Source organism: Corvus moneduloides, chromosome Z (assembly GCF_009650955.1).
Source record: "Corvus moneduloides isolate bCorMon1 chromosome Z, bCorMon1.pri, whole genome shotgun sequence".
NCBI classification, from domain to species: domain Eukaryota; kingdom Metazoa; phylum Chordata; class Aves; order Passeriformes; family Corvidae; genus Corvus; species Corvus moneduloides.
In genome coordinates, this window is record NC_045511.1 from 44,094,155 (window position 1) to 44,115,066 (window position 20,912).

At 38.1% G+C, this 20,912-nt stretch overlaps 1 protein-coding gene across 9 annotated transcripts in view; it reads left to right on the top strand.

The window, feature by feature from the left end:
* The window catches only part of ELAVL2 (ELAV like RNA binding protein 2), a 93,479-nt gene that overhangs the window by 53,975 nt on the left and 18,592 nt on the right, over positions 1-20,912 (top strand). For all 9 annotated transcript variants that reach the window (XM_032096311.1, XM_032096306.1, XM_032096310.1 and 6 more), the window contains one exon: positions 12,606-12,709. In XM_032096311.1, coding sequence (XP_031952202.1) covers positions 12,606-12,709 — 104 coding nt within the window. The remainder of the gene's footprint in view (positions 1-12,605; positions 12,710-20,912) is intronic.

The following is a 20,912-nucleotide window of genomic DNA, read 5'->3' on the forward strand; positions in this document are numbered from 1 at the left end:
GAGTGCAAGTAGATAGAAAGCTGTAGAATGCTAGAGAATAAAAGTATGCAAGCCTGTGGTTTTAGTGACCTTATACTTTAATCCACAGTAAAGAGCAAATAACTGAGAGGGCTCAGATCCTGCATTTCATTTTAGGATTCCTTTAATTTTTTTTTTGTAAATCTACTAATTCCTGCAGTTATCAAGGACACAGCCACATTATCTTCAGGATTTCTACACTATTGACCAGCTGTTGAAATTACTTTGGTTTTCCCTTTGCTTATTTGAAGCATTTAGTACCATTTACTAAAACAGAAGAGGATTTTTAATCTGAATTCTTTCCTGTCTTCTGAGTTTCTGGATCTATTGAAGATAAGAGTGGCTGGTTTTTTTGTAGTCTTTCTGGTAGCTGTGACTTTGTGCATGTTAAGCCAAAGCTCTTTCTGAAATGCACTTGGAGCCTAATAATGCTGCATAATGGTTATGAAGTCTTGCATCTAGAGTAGGATGCATTGATTATTTCACTTCCCCACTCCTCCCCACCACCTTCTAAACTAAAAAAGCCAGGCTTACTTACGGAAGAATTTTGCTGTGTTCATGTAAGAATTAATTGTTTGTGGAGACATACTTCAGTTTCAAATAATGAAAACATCAGCTTTTCTCAGCATAATTTTTTCCTATGTGCATTTACCAACTGCAAGAGAAATGGCTTTCTCCCAGCTACTCAGTATTGCAGATTAGTAGTTGTTCTTATTTGTTAATTACAGCTGTTAAAACTGAAAAAAGGATGTTCCCCTTGGACATACTTTCAAGCACATATTTTTTGAGTTGACAGCTAAGACTTATGCTGGGGAAAGAAATTACGTTTTGAAGACAATTTATCATTATTTTACATTTTTTTATTCATCAGTAAAGACCAGAAAAAAAACCCAGACAAACCATCTGATTTAAAGCAACATTGGAAGTTAACCTATGAAAAAAGTTCTCTGGAGCAGGGAAATATTTTTCAAACTTAGGATCATGGTACATTTCCAGATATCTTTCAAAACTCTAAGAATAAGTAGCAGATAAAACCTGGACAAAAAACAAATCAAAACAACCATTACAAAGTAGTATGTGTTTCTGGGAAGTTTGGGGTATGAATTTATGTTCAGGTGTATCCTGGTTTTGGCTGGGAATAAGAGTTCCTTTATTCTCAGCAGCAGGTACAGTGCTGTGTTTTGGAATCAGTATGAAAATAATGTTGATAACACACTGATGGTTTGGCTGTTGCTGAGCAGTGCTTACCCTGAGTCAAGGACTGTCCAGTGTTTCATGCTCTGCCAGCGAGCAGGTGTGGGAGCATAGCCAGGTCAGAGGACTTGAACCTGGGATAGAGGGTAGGATTTGCTATGAGCCAGCAGATGGTGAGCAGTTTTATTGTCTATCACTTGTTTTTCTTGGGGCTTCTCTCCTTTTTTATTTCCTTTTATTAGTAGTATTATTACATTTTACTTTGTTTTAATTGCTAAGCTGGTCTTCACTGGCAAGATTTTAATTCTCCTCCTCTTTTAAACCAGGATGTGAGGGGGAGTGTTTTTAGTTGTGGCTGTGTTCTTAGCTGCCAGCTGGATTTAAACCACAACAGTGTCATTCCAGTTTTTTGCTTGGGTGAGCACATTACCGCGGGTTTTGAAACACCGCAGCAGTAGAAAAAAGTGCTCTACATCCACTTGCTCGTTCAAGGTGACTAGGTGGGTACAATAAGGCAGAATATTTAAAACTGCTAGCTGTATTCCTGACAAGGAACAAATTGACTGCAAAAGAAAAAACTGAGGTGCCTAGAACCTGTTACTACTAATAACAGTAAAAATTAATGAGTAAAGCTAGCTTTCAAAAAGTAAGTTGGTTTGGCAAATTGTACGGTGTTCTTTCACTTTGGAGTGGTAAGGAGCTTCTCCTTGTAATATGACAAGCTAGTTTGTAAGAAAGCCTGGGTGTCTAGTGCAGTTTTCATTATTTCAAGTAATTTGTGGCTGTCGCTTGTTATGTTTGAACACAAGGCAGTAAAGGGCAAGATTCTCAGTGTTCCTCCTCCTCTAGTGTCCATAAGCGTTTGCTGTTTCTTTTGCTTGTGCAACAGCATGTACCTTTCCATGCAGTCCCTGCTTTAAACCATGGTTTCTGGGGTTCAGATTTCCTATTTGGACATGGTGTATCTCTGTTAGTAGCTTTCAGTTGATGTCTCTTCTGGCTTGCTTAACATCTTTTATCGGGTTCATATAATGCTTAGCATTCATGATACCCCCTACCACTGGCTTTCTCCACTTGCTGCAGGGAAGAACCAGAGCTGCACCATCGTTTTTGTATCCAGCAACAACAAGCTTCTATTGAGGAAGCAGCTCATGAGCAGCGGATGATGCTGTTCCTAACACGTGAAGAACCATAAGCTGTAAGGCAGGAGGATGTCACCAAATTAATAAAGAGTTGAACCTGGCTAAGATTAGACATAATCTACTTAATGTATGGCAGGATATACTGTCAGATACTTTGGTCAGTGTTTGATCCTTTTCATTCATTCTTCAAATTTCATTATTCCAGATTTAGAGTGATAACTAAGAAATGGTTTGTGAGAAAGGCATTGAAGCATCAAACATTGAAATCTAGAAGTGATCACAGTTACAGGTGTTTTCTTGCAAGCTGCCCAGCCTTGTCTGCTCAGTGATGTGTGAGTTGTGTGTTCAGTTAATAGAATCCATCTACTGGAACTATAAGCAAACTGCAGTTAAATTGGGCATGGCTCAATGACTTATGCAGGTTCCCTCATTTTGCTAAGCTGCTTTTAAAATGCAGTTCAAGCCTTAACACAAACTAAAAAGTAGTTTGAATCTTGGAGAGTAATTTATGTTAAGAGTAAATGGAAAGGAGGTAACACTGATGGTATTCTCTACTTATTCATTTAGTCCTTCTTATTAAACCACAGCCAGATACAGTTCTACACTTAACTATTTGAGTTGTATGTCTCAGAGTGTGCTCCTAGCCTTATTTGCTGTCAAGATAATACTGTGGCAGTCTCCGTGGCATTAATCACAGATGACAGTAGTGACTTACAAAGATGCAGTAACTTTTTTGTAAAAGAGCTGGTACCAGCTGAATTATATCTTAACTTGGCTCACAAGTCCTTTGTGGGGTTGTCACTCTGCAGGATCACTAGCATATTGTAGCGCATTCCAATGTCTTAAATTGCAAATTCACACAGACAAAAGGGTTGAATGTTTCTTACTCCTATATCTGAAACTTTGTTAAACTTCTTATGTTTCTGAAGTTGGGCTGGAGTCTAGAAGTACTGTTATCTTTTCTGTGGCCATACTGGCTTGCTTTCTGGACGACACAGACTACTGCTTGCAGCTTGTAAGTTGATCTTAACATAATCCTGTGGGTTTTCTGTAGCGCCACTTCTGCTTTTGTGTACTGGTCATGGAACACGTCTTCCCTCTAAAATTTTTGGAGACTTGCAAAAAATTGTATGAGTCCATGAGATGAATTCTATTGAGAGCTTTATGTATGGTCTTCTTATGTTGTAATGGATGTTTCTTATAAGAGCGTTCTTCCACCGGTGTGTACATCTTCTGGAATGATGAAGGGCAGAGTAAAACCTAATGTCAGTTTGCTGTGAACTTGACTTGGTCCTGATTACAAAAATATGAAGCTGACTGGTTCTTACAGTGGCTTAACGGATCTTTGCCAATTAACTTGATACATAGAGACAGACATTTACGGCTTTAAACAAAGTTTAGTTTATTGAAAACAGTGTTTGTAAAACGAACACGTGACTGGAAGTAGAAAATACATTACTATTCACTAAAAAATGGACTATTCTCTTTCAGTCAAGGTCTGGATGAGACATTTTGAAGGAACTAGCACTGAAGGCAGCATATGAAGTTAAGTTATAAAAAGAAATAAGGTCCTCAATCTTCTGGAATTCTTAGGAGTTCTGTTTCTGTAGACTTGTAGACAATGACTTAAAGTTCCTAGACTTTATTAACCTCACTGTAATATTGATGCAAATAGTGTGTCCCATTTGAGTGGTTTTTTTCAAGGTAGGTTTTTTTACCATTTCTTCTGTAATACTGGTTATATTCCTATAACTTAGTCTTTCGCAAAAAGATCTTTTTTGCAGAAGATGAAATAGCCTATATGTCTGAAATGATATGGTGAATTCAGTGTCTACTTTAGAAAAATCCCATTTTTTAAATGTATGCTTATCAATCATTTTTGGTTGTCCTCTGTAAATGCCTGAATGTGTTATTTGCTGTTTGGACTTCTAATTTGCCAGAGTATGATTAGTCTGTGCTTAGCTTTTGTATTAGACCATGAAACTAGTTTTATACCTTAGTGGTGTGTATTAATTTTAAGATCTATTATTAGTCAGGTGTAAATGTTACAGGGTTTTTTGTTTTGTTTTTTCTTTTTGTTTGACATGTCTGTAAGGAGGGTCATTTATGACAGTTTTGGGTTTTTTCTTCCAAGATTTAGCATTGATAGGATTCAATTAGTGGGGCTGCTTTTCTTTCATTACTTTTACCTGTTAATGAGAACTTTGACACAACAGCTCTTCTTGCTCCTTAAAATGAACCAGTACATTTCATAGAACTCATTCACTCTTCCTTGATTAGTACATTCTGAAAAGGTTTTGAGGGCTCGACTGATTGTAGACTTCGTCTTGACTCTGTTTGTTGTGTTACCTCCTTTCCATTTGCTCTTTGATACTGTTAATTATCTATTTTGTTCGACCTTCAGACATTGCAGGAATGTTTAAGAATTACAGACAAGATGCAGGATTATCTGGGTACTCTACTAATGTAATTAACAATTGCTTCCAAAAGTTAGCTTGCTCAGCCCTTGCACTGGATATTCCATAGCTCTGATGGGAAACAGCAGCCAAGGACTCCCTCGTGTGGTGGGTGTCCCAGGCTTTCAAAAGCGTTGTGCTGCATTGTCAAAAGGCTGCTCTTGTTCATGTGAGTAGAAAGTGTGTGTTGAAAGTGGTTGACTGCGGGAAGAAATGCAGCAGTGGAAACTTGTCTAGTACTGAAGTTGCTGTCCTTTCAGCACCTGCTAGTCATCTGGTAATAATACCGTTGTATACTAGTGGAGCAGGTTGAGGGGGAAAAAAAAGATACCAGCTGTGTGCTCAAGTGAAGAAGTAGTTTTACAGTACTGGCTCTAGATTCTGTCAGGAAGGGCAAGCTTCTCAGTCATGCATGTAGGAAAATTATCTTTAGCAGCAGCTATGTAGAGAGGGAAATATGGAAATACAGGCTTAGTAGATAGCTGGACAGCAGGAGACATCAGGACCAGGCTTTATATAGGCCAGAAATTTCTAGGGTCAAACCTGTGCAAATTTCTGCCCAGAAAACATTCAGAGAAGACCTAGTAGAATACAAAGATGCTTTAGTCAGTCATGAAATAAAACCACAATATTAATCAGCTGCTGTCTAATCATGGTGTTAGGCAGAAAGCAATATCCATTCTTCTCAGGAGCTATAAAATGTTGCAGGACTACTGAAAAGGCAGCATTTAAGTTCACTGTGCATTTGTGAGGGACTTGACCTCTCTTGAAACAGCTTATTTAACTACTGTCAGGTTAAAAGTCATATTCATCTACCTTTCAAGGCTTTTAATGTATAGTTATTGAACACTTCCATGCAAAATGATAGTTCGATAGCTGAACTCTTAGAAACATAAAATAATTTGTATTGTAAGGGAACTTAAAAGATCATCTAGTTCTAACCCTCCTTCCTCAGACAGGGATACTTTTCCCTAGAACAGGTTATTCAAAGCCCCATCAAGACTGGCCTTGAACTTCTCTAGGGATGGGGCATCCACAAATTCTCTGGGCAACCTGTTCCAGTATCTAATCACACTCAGAGTAAAGAATTTCTTCCTTATACCTGATCTAAACCTGCCCTTTTCCAGTTTAAAGCCATTCCCCCTTTTCCTATCACTATGTGCCCTTGTAAAATGTCACTTTCAGCTCTTTTTTAGGCTCCTTTTAGGTACTGGAAGGTGCTATGCGGTCTCCTGGGAGCCTTCTCTTCTCCAGGCAGAACAAAACCAGTTTTTTTAGGCAGTCCTCAGAGGAGAGGTGCTGCAGAATCTCACCCCTCACCCTGCTGGCAAGACTGCTTTGGATGCAGCCCAGGACATGTTTGGCTCTCTGGGCTGTGGGTGCTCATGGCTGGGTCATGTGCAGCCTCTCATCCACCAGCACCCCCAAATCCTTCTCGCAGGCCTGTATGTACTCCATTCTTGGCCCACCCTGTGTTTGTCCTTGGGATTGCCCCGACCCAGGTGCAGGACCTTGCACTTGGCCTTGTTGAACTCCATGAGTTCTCACAGATGCATGCACCTTTCAAGCTGTCCAGATCCCTCTGGATGGCATCCCTTCCCTCAATCGTACTGATGATACCACGCAGCTCAGTGTTGTCAGCAAACTTGCTGAGGGTGTCCTTGATCCCACTGTCCATGTTGGTGACAGAGTGTAACAGTGCCAGTCCCAATACTGACCCCATAGGAACACTACTTGCCACTTGTACTTGGTGTCCATTTGGACGTTGAGCCGTTGAATACAACTCTGAGTGTGAACATCCAGCCAAATTCCTTAGCCACCATCGAATCCATGTTTCTCCAGCTTACAGACAAGAACATTGTGTGGGAGAGTATCAAATGCTTTGTTCAACTCCAGGTAGATGGCATCAGTCACTCTTCCCTCATCCACTATCACTTCAACCCTATTGTAGAAGGCCACCAAATTTGTCTGGTACAATTTGCCCTTAGTGAAACTATGGTGGCTGTCGTCACCTCTCTGCTTTCCATGTGCCTTTCCATAATTTCCAGGAGGATCTGCTTCGTGATCTCACACACAAAGGTGAGACTGACAAGCCTATAGTTCCCCTACTTTTTTTATCTTTATTTTGCTTTTTGAAAATGGAGGTTATGTTTCCACTTTTCCAGTCAGTGGGAACTTCCATCAGACTGCCGCAGCTTCTCAAGTATGATGGATAGTGGTTTGGCCATTTCCTCTGCTGGTTCCCTTAGGAACCCATGGATGTATCTCACCAGGGCCTATGGACTTGTGCACACCTTCAGGTCCCTTAGATGATTTCAAACCTGATGCTTTTGTACTGTAGGTGGTTCTTCATTGTCCCAGTCCCTGTCTTCGCCTTCTACGACTTGGGCAGTGTGGCTGGAGCACTTGCTGGTGAAGACTGTGGGGAAAAAAAGTTGTTCAGTACCCCTCAGACTTTTCTATATCCCTGGAAACCAGGTCATCTTTCTGTGGCAGGGAGGGCCCACATTTTCCCTAACCTTTTCTTTCACCAAGGTACCTATGTAGATGCTTTTCTTGTTCGCCTTGACATTCCTGGCCAGATGTAATTCTTTAGCTTTCTGAGAGGCCTCCATCCTGCTTTAAGGAATGTTGCTGCTACTTTTAAAAGCAAAACATTAAAAATGGATAAGTGCCACCTCTATCACATCTACTTTACATGACCTCCTTTCTCTGCGGATAGCATCTATTTGTTCTGAATATTGGATAGCACAGGATTTTCTTCAGGCTTTTATAGCTGAATGAATTATTTATTTATAGTTTATAGGAAACACGAAACAGCTTGCGTAGCGTGCAACTAGTTTATTTGTGGTTCTTCTCTGATAAGTACTGTGAATTAGCCTGTGTATTTTTAAAGCTAAAAAAAAATGGCATCTTTCAAGGCACAATAGTAAATGCAGGAGCATTGTGACCATAGCTATGACTTCCTACTTACTTATTTCTTTTTCGACTTGAAACTTCTTTGATCTTCAGGTGATGAGTGCCTATGGAGTCGGTCTGCTTTCCTTTCCTAAATACTGAATCAGTGTGTTCATTACTTGTTTTTTAATGGTAAATTATTTCATTTATGCTTTTCTACTGTACACTTGGATCTCCAATCAGACTCTTGTGCAGTTTTTTCAAAGACTGATTAGAATTAAATTGTTTGCAATTACTTTTTGCCCTTCCCCTCTCAAAATCCATTCCATATATTGACTGTAGTGCCAAAAAGCAACTTGGCACTATCTAATAAATTACTGTTTAATTTGGATCATCATACGTGAGCAATCAAGTCATATTTATGAAGCTTAAAAATGTGAAATAAAAATTGAACAGTTTCCCCTATTAAACTAAGTAGCATAGTGCTTTCTGCAACTGTAGGCCATAGAGGCTGAACATCTGTCAGTCACTAATAGTGGATATAGCATGTCTAGGTTCAAAGAGATGCCTAACTGAAAAGACTTTTTGCTGCTTGTGGTTGAATTTGACTTTGTGACTAGTGTCAGTTACATGAAACACAAAATGTAATTAATAATTGTGAACTTCCAATGCAAACTTGCAAATCATAGCTTTTATTCTAACTCCATTGCTGTTTTACAGGCTTGTGAGATGCACTACTTCTACTATGTGGCTTTTGGTTTTTCAGATTTTTTTCAAGAAAAATTCAAGTCAAACTGCTTTTCCCCCTGTCTATTTCCTCATTCCTTCCAGATAATTTCATCAATTTTACTTTTCCTACTTCAGGTGACTTTTTCTTTTACCAATCATTTAACTAACTGTTGGGGTTTTTCTGCACCGTGTTCTATAATAATCATAGTGTCTAAAGCATAAAATCTAGAAGGAGATTTACAGAAACAACTTTAAACAGGTTTGAGAAGTAGCCACAAGAACTATCCAGGAGATGAGGCTCAGCTTGTAGTTAAATAAGAAATTCTTGACACTCCTTTATTTAGGACAAGCTAAATTTAATACTACTTGTAGATCTGAGTTTTGAGATAGAGAGCTGAAGACACGGTGTCTTGTCTGTGTTGAGGCAGAGTAGGCCTCAATTTTGAAGAACCTCAAAAAGCAAAACTGGATATTCAACTGGATAAACACATAATATCAGACAGAGCACCAGGACAGCTAACCTGGAGAGGTGTAAGAGTTTTTTCAGACAATGTCATTAAGCACAAATTGGAAACACAAAGCTGAGGCAAGAGCGGACTGGAGCTGACCCTGTCTTAAAGTAGTAGGAGACTAAGCAGCTTTTGATACACAGTTAAATCTGGAGATTTTTTAACTTGTGGATAGCTCTAGATTTACTTTCTTTCTTCCATCACCTTTTTGTGTACTCAAACACATAATCTATTTTTAAGTATGGTACTAAGGGACAAATGTGTGTTCTGCAGGACATTGCTCTCTTGGCAAGTGGCGTTTGTTGTAGAAGAGGCAAAGATGGAAGAGTCCAGTTCTGTCATTGTTTAGGTCAGTCCCTCTGGCAATACAAACTAGTCATTACATTTATTAAATAATGAAGTTCATCTTGGATAGCCTAAGTGGTGGCTGATTTGGTTTAAGTCTAGCTTCTCCTTGTTTTGTCTTGAAAGCAAATGTTCAGACAATGAAGAATGAGGAAAAGCTTCACAAAAGGAGAACTGGTTTGAGTTATCCTAGCCAGTTGCCTCTAATTTTATTTGAGTAAAATTTGTGCACAGTGGGTGTGGTGGTCTCCGTGTCTGAAATCCACAGTAGGGTGAGACTTCTCTCTGGCTTGTATAGCCATAGTGATACTTGAATTTTAGACTGAAGTTGTTTTTTACATGGAACTTAGAAACTCAGTTCTTCCTTGTAACCTGCTTGGTACTTTCCCACCACCTGTCAGACATAGCTTGGAATAGTTGACATACTGATGGCGTGTTTGAAGTAGCTGCTTCTACTGCATTTTATTACATGCCTGTCTGAATTTTCTGGAACTCGGCCATCTGTGTATGAGCTGACAAACCTCTTAACAAGCGGTTAATATAAGCAGGAAGATTTAAGAGTGGTTCCTCAAACATCCGATTTCAGAAATCAGGTTCAATTTACAATTATTTGCATTGCTTGTTCAAAGTCAACATTTATCTTTCTTGCGTGCTGTGAAGAAGGTGATTTTTGACTCTCAGTTATTGATAATGTGTAATTAAACCACTAATCTTCAAGCATAATTTTAATGTCTAAGAAGTTCTGCGTTTTCTTAATCTTTCTAAATAAATAAGGACTTTAGAGAACGCTTTTGAATTTTAGATGATAACCTAAATAAAACAGAAGTAAATAGAATCTCATTCATACATTCACTAAGGGTGAAAAGGACTTCTGGAGATATCTAGTCATTCCTGTTTCTCAAGCAGATTCTTCTTCAGCAGGTTGCTCAGGACCAGTCAGACTCTTGAGTATCTCTAGGAATGGAAACATCACAACCCCTCTGGTTGCCTGTTTCAGTGTTCCACCACTCTCATGGTGAAGGCTTTTTTTTAATTGTAAAATCATAGAATAAAATTGCACAAATTATTTCAGACTTGTCCTGAGTAAATTACCGGGCCTTTTGGTGCACCTTCCTAGGCTAGTGTCCTAATATTTATCAAGTTTAACTAATAGAGTGTCTCCAGAAGAATGGTCATGAATTGAATCCTTTATAACAGCTGGGTAAGCTCTTTGTCTGGAGCAGTCTGGGTGTTTTTAGTATGAAAAGTGGATCACATCAACAGAGAAGCATAGGAGAAGTAATTTATTTACATAATTTCTTTTTCTCTTCAATCTGGAAAGAGTGAGTATTTTATTGGGAACATCCTGTATGAAATAGCTTTCTTGTTGAGACTTTTAACATCTTTAAAGGTTGTCATTTAAAAGGGTTCCTCAGGAGATTAATAACAAACACCTGGAATCAGCGTTTCTGTATTGGGAGATAACACTGAAATCAGTCATGCACAAAGAGAGCCTCCTCTTTTTTGGAGATATTGTTGGGAAGAGTTTCTCCAGACAGTGGGAGTGATGGAGGTGACAGGTATAGAAATTGCTCTACTGTAATCAAACTAATAAGGAAAAAGGCTTCTAGGATTAGAAACTTAGCAATATCTAGGTAGAGCTGTAAATGAGTACAGAAATGCTTTTGGATGTTTCCCTATGGTTTGTTACAGAAATGTGACAAACTGCTGAGGTTGAAGGCATGAAGAACATGGAGTCTAACCTCTGCTCAGGGCAGGGTTCTCTAGGGCAGGTGCTCAGTCTTCTATCCCATTGGGGTTTGGATTCTCTGTTAATGCATGTATTAATTATATATAATTAACCTGCTCATGGCTCCATCTAGGCAATTTGTGTTTGCCTGTGGTATTTTGAGGAGGAGATGGGAGAGAGTGGAAGTAGCTTTGGGGGGGTGGGGTGGTAGTGGTGTCCTCTCACCTTTGATGCCATAGGAGGCATAATTGGTGCAAAATTATAAATGCCGGGGTGATGGGCTTGTAAGTAAACCCTCTCGTCATTAACTAAGTGCAAAAATTCCTGTTGTTTTTTTGTATTACATGCCGTTAAATGCATACTGTGTACATACCATACAAGAACTTGATACAGCTTGAGTTCTGTTATATCTTTTTTGGGCAATAAATGAATTTGCCATTTGTGCTTTATGTAATGTTGTTTATCCTTTTATATTCTTGTGTATCCAAGCTAATCATTCTAACTAGCATTTTGTGAATTAGATATGTCAGATGCTTCCCTATGGCCTGTTGACAATTTTTTTTCCTTGTTTTGGTGTCTTAAAAAAAACCCAAAAAACCCCAAACAAACAAAAAACACAAAACAAAAAAAAAGAAACAAAAAACCAGAATATGGGAATGTTTCTGGAAAGATTTATACTAATAAAGGATGTCAGATGTATTCTTGCTAAGTGTATCCTTTCACTGCATTAAAATTTTACACCTATTTGCTTTCTTATGCACTAAAAGTACTTCTAAAGTAGTATGCTAGTTAGGGATAATATACTGTAGGTTTTGAAGTTGTCAAAAGATGACTACTGCTAAAATCAAGTGTTTAATAAGTGCTAAGGCAGAATTAATAGTTAGAAGGGGGGTGTTGTTCAGAGATAAGAACTAATTAAAAATGCTTTATGTTAATCTGTCATCTGAATTTCCAACACTAAATAAACCTGAAAATAATACTGCATCTTCAGCTGATATTTAGCTCTTGATCAGATACTTGTACCTGTTGTTTTAAATATTGGAATAAAATGAGCCTTTAAACTCCTTGTTACTAAGAAGGCTGTATGTAGTGCAGGAATAACATTTGTAAATTTTTTTGGTTTCTAATTAGGTTCAAATTCTGAAATTGAGTGAGTTTCAAATGCACTTCGTTTTCCAGCACTAGTCCCGAATTTTGTCACTATACTATTTATGTTCAATAAAAAAGTTTAAGAGTGGATTCCTGATGTCACTTAAAACTTGATGCTTCTGCACATCCTCTAGTGTCTAAAAGATCATAATATACTTCTGAACCTATTTTGCTGATCAGTTTTTAGGTCTTGCATTAAACTGAATGTAGCAATTTCTGTGTTAAACACAAGAACAGATGAAGCTACCTGAAATCTACTACTGCTAGTGGAAAAATTGGATGTTGTGACCTTTTGCAATTTTTGTTGTTTGGAGTGGGTACTGTTCTTCAGTATAAGCAATGTTTGCTCAGTGTGTGTCTGTAGGTTTTAAATAGTTAGCTATCCATTGTGTGGCACTGCAGTACTAATGATGACTTTATTTGTCTTTTTAATCAGGACAGAGCTTGGGTTACGGCTTTGTGAACTACGCTGATCCCAAGGATGCCGAAAAAGCTATCAATACCCTGAATGGATTGAGACTTCAAACTAAGACTATAAAAGTATGTAGTGTTAAAATAATTCAAGGAACTGAACTGTTTTGACTTCCTGATTTGTTTTACCTTTACAAGTGTAACAAGCATTCTGCTAATAACTAGGATTTCATGTATCAAATGGTCTTTTGTAGTCTGTTTAGATTTAGAGTTAGATTAAGTATAGAGAGTGTAGAAAACTTCATTTTCTTAACCCACTTAACACTTTAGATGTACTTGTTTTAACTGAGAATTGTTTAATGCTTTAGTTGAAGAAATGCAGTATTGCATGTTTGAATACCATGTGCTTCCTCATTTTCTCAAAAATGATGTAACTTCCTTATTAGTACTTCAGGTTTTATGTTGCTAGTTGTCTTGTAGGCCTAAAGGCAGTATAGGTTCCAACCAGCCCGTTCTTCCTTATTAACAACAGGGTTTGCTAGCTGATCACTTGGATGGCAGCTGCCTTCCAACTAGGAGCATGTTTGAGCCATGAAATAAAGTTCACCTCTGAAAAGGTTTGTACTTAAAAAGCAGTGCAGAACCACTGAAAGACAACTGAGACAAAAATAAGGTGTCAGTAATTTTGGCCAAAGTGCCTTACCTGTTCTGGATTCATAAAATTTAATAAAGTGGATTACGCTGTTTGAAACTTAAATACTGCTTTGTAACAAATGGTGACTCATGGCACACAAGTACAATGGATGAAAGACATGGACAGATAGCTTTGCTGCTGGAAGCTCTCTCTGTGTTTCTGGCAGACTTCTTGTTCAGTCTCTCTCATTTTCTACTTTGGGGGAAAACTGAGTAAAGTAATTTTGTGCTCCAGGACTTTTGATGCTGTCTTTTGGGTGGTGGTGAGAAAGGGAATCAGTTTGTGTTCCAGTAGTATTGTTTTGCATGTAATGCCTTGGATTGAGCCAACATGACTCGTATGGTCCAGGGTGGTAATCTGGAAGCTCTGTTAACTACATAGTCAAAAAAAAGGAGGTGGTTATAGAAAATCAAGCCAGGTCTCCCAAATCAAAATGTTCCCTTCTGGGGGATTGTGGTAACTTACTTCATGGTCCCCGTGTTTGAATTTTTAATCCTCTTTCACCTTGCTAAGTGGTTAATAAAAAAAGGTGAAAATTGAATAGACAGATATGAGTGATAACGTGATGCTTTTTCTTTCCTGCCTTTCCAGGACCAAAAAGTGGAATCGTAGGTTATATACCAATGACCCTTGCAGTGAGACTAAACCTTATGTCTTTGTTTTCAGGTATTTGTACATTAGATATCTTTAGCTGAAGCAAAGCTGAAACTCTGGAGTTGTCACAAGCCAAAACGATAGCCTCTGTGCAAAAGTAAAGATACTTTTCTCTAATTAAACAGAGATTATCTTTAAATGCTGATTGTTAATGTTACAAGTAAAATTCTGACTCCAGCTACCCACATGCAGGCCTGTTGAACTTCAGCAGCACCTTTCCATGTTAGTGTGCATGACTTGAGTGGAAAAACTGCTTTACTCTCTTCGTCTTTATTTACTCTTCTTCCTTCTTGGACACTGGGTTTCAGGCCAAGTTTTTGTGACTGGATTTTCCAAGATCACAGAATCACAGGATCTTAGGGGTTGGAATGGACCTTAAATGGACCATCTAGTCCCAGCCAACCACATTTATCTGTGAAGCAGTAGAAATGGCCAACCTACTGTGAAGCACTTTGTAGTTTACATATTCTTCACATCAGCCAGGAGGCAATGGTGAGCAGAGGTTAAGTTGATGTCTGAGGTATTTTCTGCCTTTGGAGGCAACATCTTGGGTGGAGGAAGTCACTTATGAGGTCTCAGTCCCAGGACCTTAGCAGAGGATACTTCCTGTTTATAGACCAGTGTTCCTGTTTGTCCAGAGTTAAGTCAACTACAAAAAAACCAAAAAGACCCCAAGCGAACAACAAAAGAAAAACAAACAAAAAACCAACCAAACAAAAAAACTCAAACAACCAAAAAAAAAAAAAACCCAACAACAAAAACCCAACTTGTTTGACAAACTCAGAATCTAATTCTTAACTTTCAGCTAAAAAATGAGTGTAACTGAAATTTTTATATATACCTTCAAATGAAAAATTACTGAATAGGAGTGTTAGTGTATATTTAGGCTTCAAAAGAAAAAAATTAGGTATTTGTTCTCTCTGTACATTTTTTAGGATTTCTGTAGGAATGCTTAGTACTTTACCAGATTGATGGTTCAAGTTGGCTTCCCATTAGTGTATAAAACTGGAAGGAACTTTGTTGATTCCATCACAGCATGATGTATCCTCACATTGTGACTTAACTGAGTGTGATCCTACTCAGAGGGAACTGACTGTCCTGACCCTGATGTGTGATGCTCTGGATCGGGGATGTGACAGATACCTCTGATCCACAGCTTCTATGCTAGCCTGCTCTTCATTGGATATATTTTTCTGATCCCTAAGGGCATGCCATTTACTGTTTTCTTGAAGTGGAGTACATTGAAAAATGTGGATTTGCAAAATGCTAGCTTAAGGGTTTGGTTTGGGTTTTTTTTTATACTGATAACAATATAAAATTCTATTACCTCTTACCTTTTAAAAAAAGATCCTGTGGAATGCTGTATGGAATCCTTTACTGAATTCTTTGCAAAGTATCTTAACCAACTTTCAGGTGTATATCTCCAAATCAAGTCATAGCAGTCTTGTCTAACCTGGTGTCAATTGTATTGTCTTCTGATTTAACTGAAGAGTGAAACATTAGGGTGGGTGTATACACTGATGTTGAAGCCACTTATGGGTGTGTTAGATATGTGAGCCCTGCTCGGCTGGATGATATGCCTCCATTCTTACATAGTGCCCTCTGTGGCATAATTTATTGTTTATTTGCAATGCATACAGGCTTATGTGTACTGCAGGTAGCCTGTGAGGTTTGGGCTTCATTGAATTATGCAACTTTAGTTGAAATATATAACTTTAGTGTGAAAACAAGTTGCATCTTATAAAAGCTAAAATATTTTATGTGGCTTTTCTTTTGGAAGGTAATGCTGCTGACAAGCTCCTTATCTCTGTTCTATTTAAGAGACAGTAAAAATGTTGATTTTTGTTCCTGGAGTGATTTTTCTGCTTACCTGCTTATTTTTCCATGACTTTTCTTTTTATTTGGTTTGTCCTGGAAAGATCAGTTCTTCCCAAATGTGGAAAACTCAGAGGAACAAACAGGTTATGAGGGTCACTGATTTACACATAGGGATAATAAAATTGAGTGCATGTTTTTTTTGTCTTGGCTTTTGCCTGGGAGAGGAGAAATGCTCCATGGCTTCCCCTCCTCTTTATTAGGGGGTTTTTATGAGAAAACTGCCAAAAAAGAAAAGAAAAAAAAATCCAAGTAATTTATTTTGAGATTATCTGAATAAGAGTATCTCTCAGTGTGGACTAAAAAAAAGCTGCTTAAAAGTCAGATTTAATAAAATTTTCCTTCTCTAAAGTTCTTTGGGTTATTGGAATGTTTACATGGGTAATTATTACCTGTCAGGGGAATAGAAATTTAAGAAATATTTTATCTGAAGACTTAAATCTGTAGGTTTTCTTCCCACTCCTGTATAACTTTGCATGTAATAAAAATAAAAACAGGCTTAATGTGTAACATTCTTCCAACTTCCTGCTGGAATGAAGTTTGAAAAATTCTTTGGCTACAAGTACAAGATGTCCTAGTTTGCCATCATCACCTGGTTGACTGCTCTGCTGTAAAAAGTTGTGTCATGAGATGAGCTAGATAAGACTTCAGTAGAAGAGTGAATACTAAGCAGTCAGCTTTGCAAATGCCCAAAAAAGTGCAGTACAGCAAGGGAAGACTTGAAGTGAGGGGTGTGCTTCAAGCTCACTAGTGTTCTTTGAGTCATTGTTGTTAAAACTTGGCATTATGCAATGCAATTTCACTTGGTGCCTTGAATCACTACTTAGATTTACAACATTCATTGTAAAGGAATTATCCTGTAACTTAACTGTTCAGTAGCTGCACCCTTAAGAAATTTTACCAATTATAGTAATCTTGAAAATGCTTTGGACACTTAATGGAAAATAGCAAAATACTAAAAAAAAAAAAGGCACATGCTGGTTTGATTTCTGAGTTTAGTGCAGCAGGTAAAAAAGATTTATATTGTTCCTGTCTTCACCACTGATGTTTGTAGAGAAAAATTTTGGTAGTGTCCCTTCTTTGTAGTAATTTTTTGATTAGGTAATATCCCTGGGTAGCAATGAGTTGTGTAAAAAGCCTATTAAAATACCAGAGGTGAGCTGTGAAGGTGAGAGAAACCCTCCTTACCTTCTTATTTTTTTTTAATTGATTCCTGCCCACCCCTCCACTAATATTAAAGAACATTGATCTAGTAAGGAGTATAAGGGAATCCTGTGTGGAGGTTTAATTTAAAGCTAGTGAGTTTTACTGATGTTGTCAATCAGCAGAGGATGAGAGAGGATCTCTCAGCAGAGCCAGAGCATTTAGTGGTCTTGACAGGGTAATTAATTACCTCAGGACTGTATTCTTAAGGTCAAATTGAACTGCTCTACAGACGGAAGAACAATTTTTCTTGGAAGAAAAGGTAAAGGTGTTTTTTTTCCTTAAATTTCTACAGGACTTACGTAAATTATAATTTTGCAGTCTTTTAGCTATATTAACAGTTAAAGTTCTGACAGCATTTTCATTCTAATACTACACATTCACACGTCTTTTCACCCCCAGGTAAAATTTGTTCTCTTCACTGAAATTCAGATCTCCTCAGACTTTGAATGTTACTTAACCAGCTTAAGCTGGCTGCTTGTCTTACATGTAGCTGAATAATACTGAGAGTAGGATTCAGTTCTTAATGCATATTGCTGTCACTTCCTGTAGACCACATTATGACCACATGGTTGTTTGTTCATTCACACATAGTGTCAGGCCAAACCATGAAATGTGCTATTCTCACCTTCAGCAATCACAGCTTGCTTTCTGTTTGAGCCCAAAGTGCCATATTGCTGCTCATTAGAGTGTCTTTCAAGAGTCCATCCCTGTTTCTCTGAGGGAGAGAATCCTTGGACCAGTGCAGCTCACCCTGAGGTTGCTGAGCAGGTTTGCAGCCAGAAAACTTCAGTGATTCAGTAAGGTCCTTCCTGAGCTGCATAGGGGTTTCCTGACACAGAGGAGATGTTAGAAGGGGCCAGACATACTGCGTAGAGTTGGTGGAGGTCTGCAGCCATTGCTCGAAAGCCAAGTCTTATGCAATTAAAAACAAACAAACAAAGCCAACAAAACAGAGAAAAAAACGCTTGTTACTACTGATACTGAAGCTGCATTTTTGTACCCTGCCCTCCCCATGCTATGCAAAGTCCTCTAAAAACTTTGTGGCTTTCTGCATGGATTCAAAATGCTGTAAATGCTAGGCATGGAGATCTGTCCATTGTTTTGAGGGGTTTTGTTTGTTTGTTTGGGTTTTTTAAATTATTTTATTTTGTTTTAAATCCAATATCTGTTTTCTTTATAAGACGGTCTTTATTATTGTAAATATGGTTGTGCTTGCTTTTGAAATTATGGCAGTCTTCAGGCAAATAGACCTCTGTTAAGCTAGCAGCTTTCAAGTTTTTTGTCATATGTTGACTCTTTTGTCTTTAATCCATTAAGTAATAGTTTTTTTCAGAAAGGTTGTAAGATATTCCAGTGAACTGTAAGTTGCAATGGATGTGTTTTGTGCATTTCTAGATACGCCTGTGGAATACTGCAAGAGATAGCCAAGTGTTGTGCTTGCCAGAGACTCTCTCAGTAGTAGCAGCTCCTTAGGTACAACCTGAGGATAATTATCCTCCTTCAGGAGGATAATTGACGTCTTGCATTTTAAGACTTTATTCCTGTTTGTATTATTCATGTGGAGGGCTTAATATTACACTGTGTACTCTTGTCCTCCTTGAAAGGTAACTGCTTTTATTTTATTCCTAGTGCGTCTGAAATTCCTGTGCCCTCATTGTTTGGATATGAGTGGCGATCAGAATCATAAATGTGAAGTATGAGGGAAGGTCTTTTGAGACTGTAAGAATGTGAAAATTATGAAATAGAAAATGTTTGCAGACTTGTTCTCCTTTCTTTTCATATATTTTATTTGTACTTAAATTCTAAGTTAAGTATTTCTTATTTTTAGCAAGACAGTGATAGTTATTGGCTGCACGTTTTAAAGTGTTCTTCTGTATTGGTCCTTATTCTGTGATCGTAGTGCATAATTAGCATCTCGTGTCTTATGTCAGTGAACTTGATTATTGTTTTTCTTTTATCAGAAGCTTATGACCCTGATTTAAAACGGTCACAGTATCTTGAGGTCTTCTGGAAAAACCTCTGCTTCCGTTTCTCTCAGTAGCAGGCTTTCCAGCTGGTTTCTGTTCTTAGCACGTGCATGCATTTGTTTCTGTTCACCAAGTGGCATTTTGGGTGTCAGTTGCTTTAGAACAAGTCTTCTGAAAGCCTTTTGCTGGTGTTCCTCTGTGCTGTGAACAGAAACATTTTATGAGGTCTTCCTATCTGAGCAGTGTGCTGTCCTTAATTGGTTATATCCGGAGGAAGACTTTTGGTCCTCGTCCTCTCAGATATAGAAGACTGGTCTTAAGTCTAAATTTGTCATGTTGGTCCACTCATTCCCTCAGCTGAGTGGCAACAGATGTAGATCCCATGACCCTGGGACTGAGGCCTGGGACTCTGGCATGGGTTGTAGCTGTCAGAGCTGGAACACTTTGAGATGTGGGCTAAAAAAGAGAAACCTCTTCTGATAATAATGCTGAAAGGCTGTTGCTTCAGTGTCTTATTTTTTTCAATGCATTCCCTATTGCACAGCAGGCTGTAAAAGCAGGAACCTTTATGGGATATGGTTGTTTTTACCAGCTTAATCTAAACTTGTAAGTGAAGCTCTGTTGAGCTTTTTTAGTTCCACAGGGTTGCCTTTAGTGAGGGAAGTCTGGAATTCCAATTTGCTCTGTCCACAGAAACGTGCTACTGCAGGCCTCCACCATGAACTCAGCACAGCATATACACGTTCAACAAGGTAGTCTTGTGTACTGGGAAAAGTGGCCTTGAAGCTTTGTTTGGAGTGGAACAATGTTTATTTGAGGGGAGACAGGAAGTAAACTTGATGAATATACAGCAATGTACTCTCCTGTTTCAGGAAAAAAGCTGTCACTGGCCAGTGACAAGCTGAGACATCATCTCTGAGGTGTGATGCAGCATCTTCTTGCTAGAAATCAAATTAAGAAGAGTTCTTGAGTCGTGGTATCTCATACAAATTTAAGTGCAAATGAAGATCACATGCCTGGCACAATGGCCTCTGAGAACATTGCTGTGAGAAAAAGCAATATCTCCTTGTTTCTATTGTGCTTGCCAAGGAGGCATACATGTTCCTAAAGTATTCCTTTTCTCAGTATAAATCTGTCTTCTTTGTAAGTAGGTTTAACCCATTTTCATCTGCACATACTGGATGGTAGTTTTTTGTTGGAGTTTCTTTTTCCACAGAAACATGCATTTTAAAATAACTGGACACTACTCTGAAGGGCAAGTAGTGTTTTAAGCAGAAAGATTGCATTTGAAGCTCGTGAATGTAAATATTTAGTGAAATACTGATTTTAGCATTTAAAGATTTCAGATTTAAAGACCTGGGTGAATACATTAAGTAGAGGTGTTTAGGAATAAATTATATTAAATTCTCAAGTTTTTTGAGGGAATGCTAATACTTTGTCCTCTATTAATAGTAAGATAAAACAGCTCAAAGTACAGTACCTGAGGTATCCGTATGTAGTAGCAGATAGTAAGAAACTGCAACACTCACTTGTAGGGGACTGTATCTCTTCATTATTTTTGGTAACTTCTTTGTTTAACCTGCTAACTTGCACAGTTTTCACTTGAAAATTGTAAATCTGTTCATCTTGATGTTAGGAAATCAAATATTAAAGCAATGAAAATACTTGGATTTGGTGGTGTAATGTTTGCATTTCTAGAAACAAGTGTCTTTCCTAGTAACTGCAGTGTAAAATTTCAGTAAAACTGTTTTTAAATTGGTATCTCCAGGGTAGTGCTGTTCAGTGTTGTACAGTGTGTATCATCATTCAGTATTTAAAACTGCAGGCTTTCAGGCAGTTTATTGGCTTGCCTTGTAGTTCGGTGGTTTTGACATTGCATAACTGTCATGTTCACCTGTTGAATTAGCTGTGGAATTAAAATAAAATCTTGGTACGG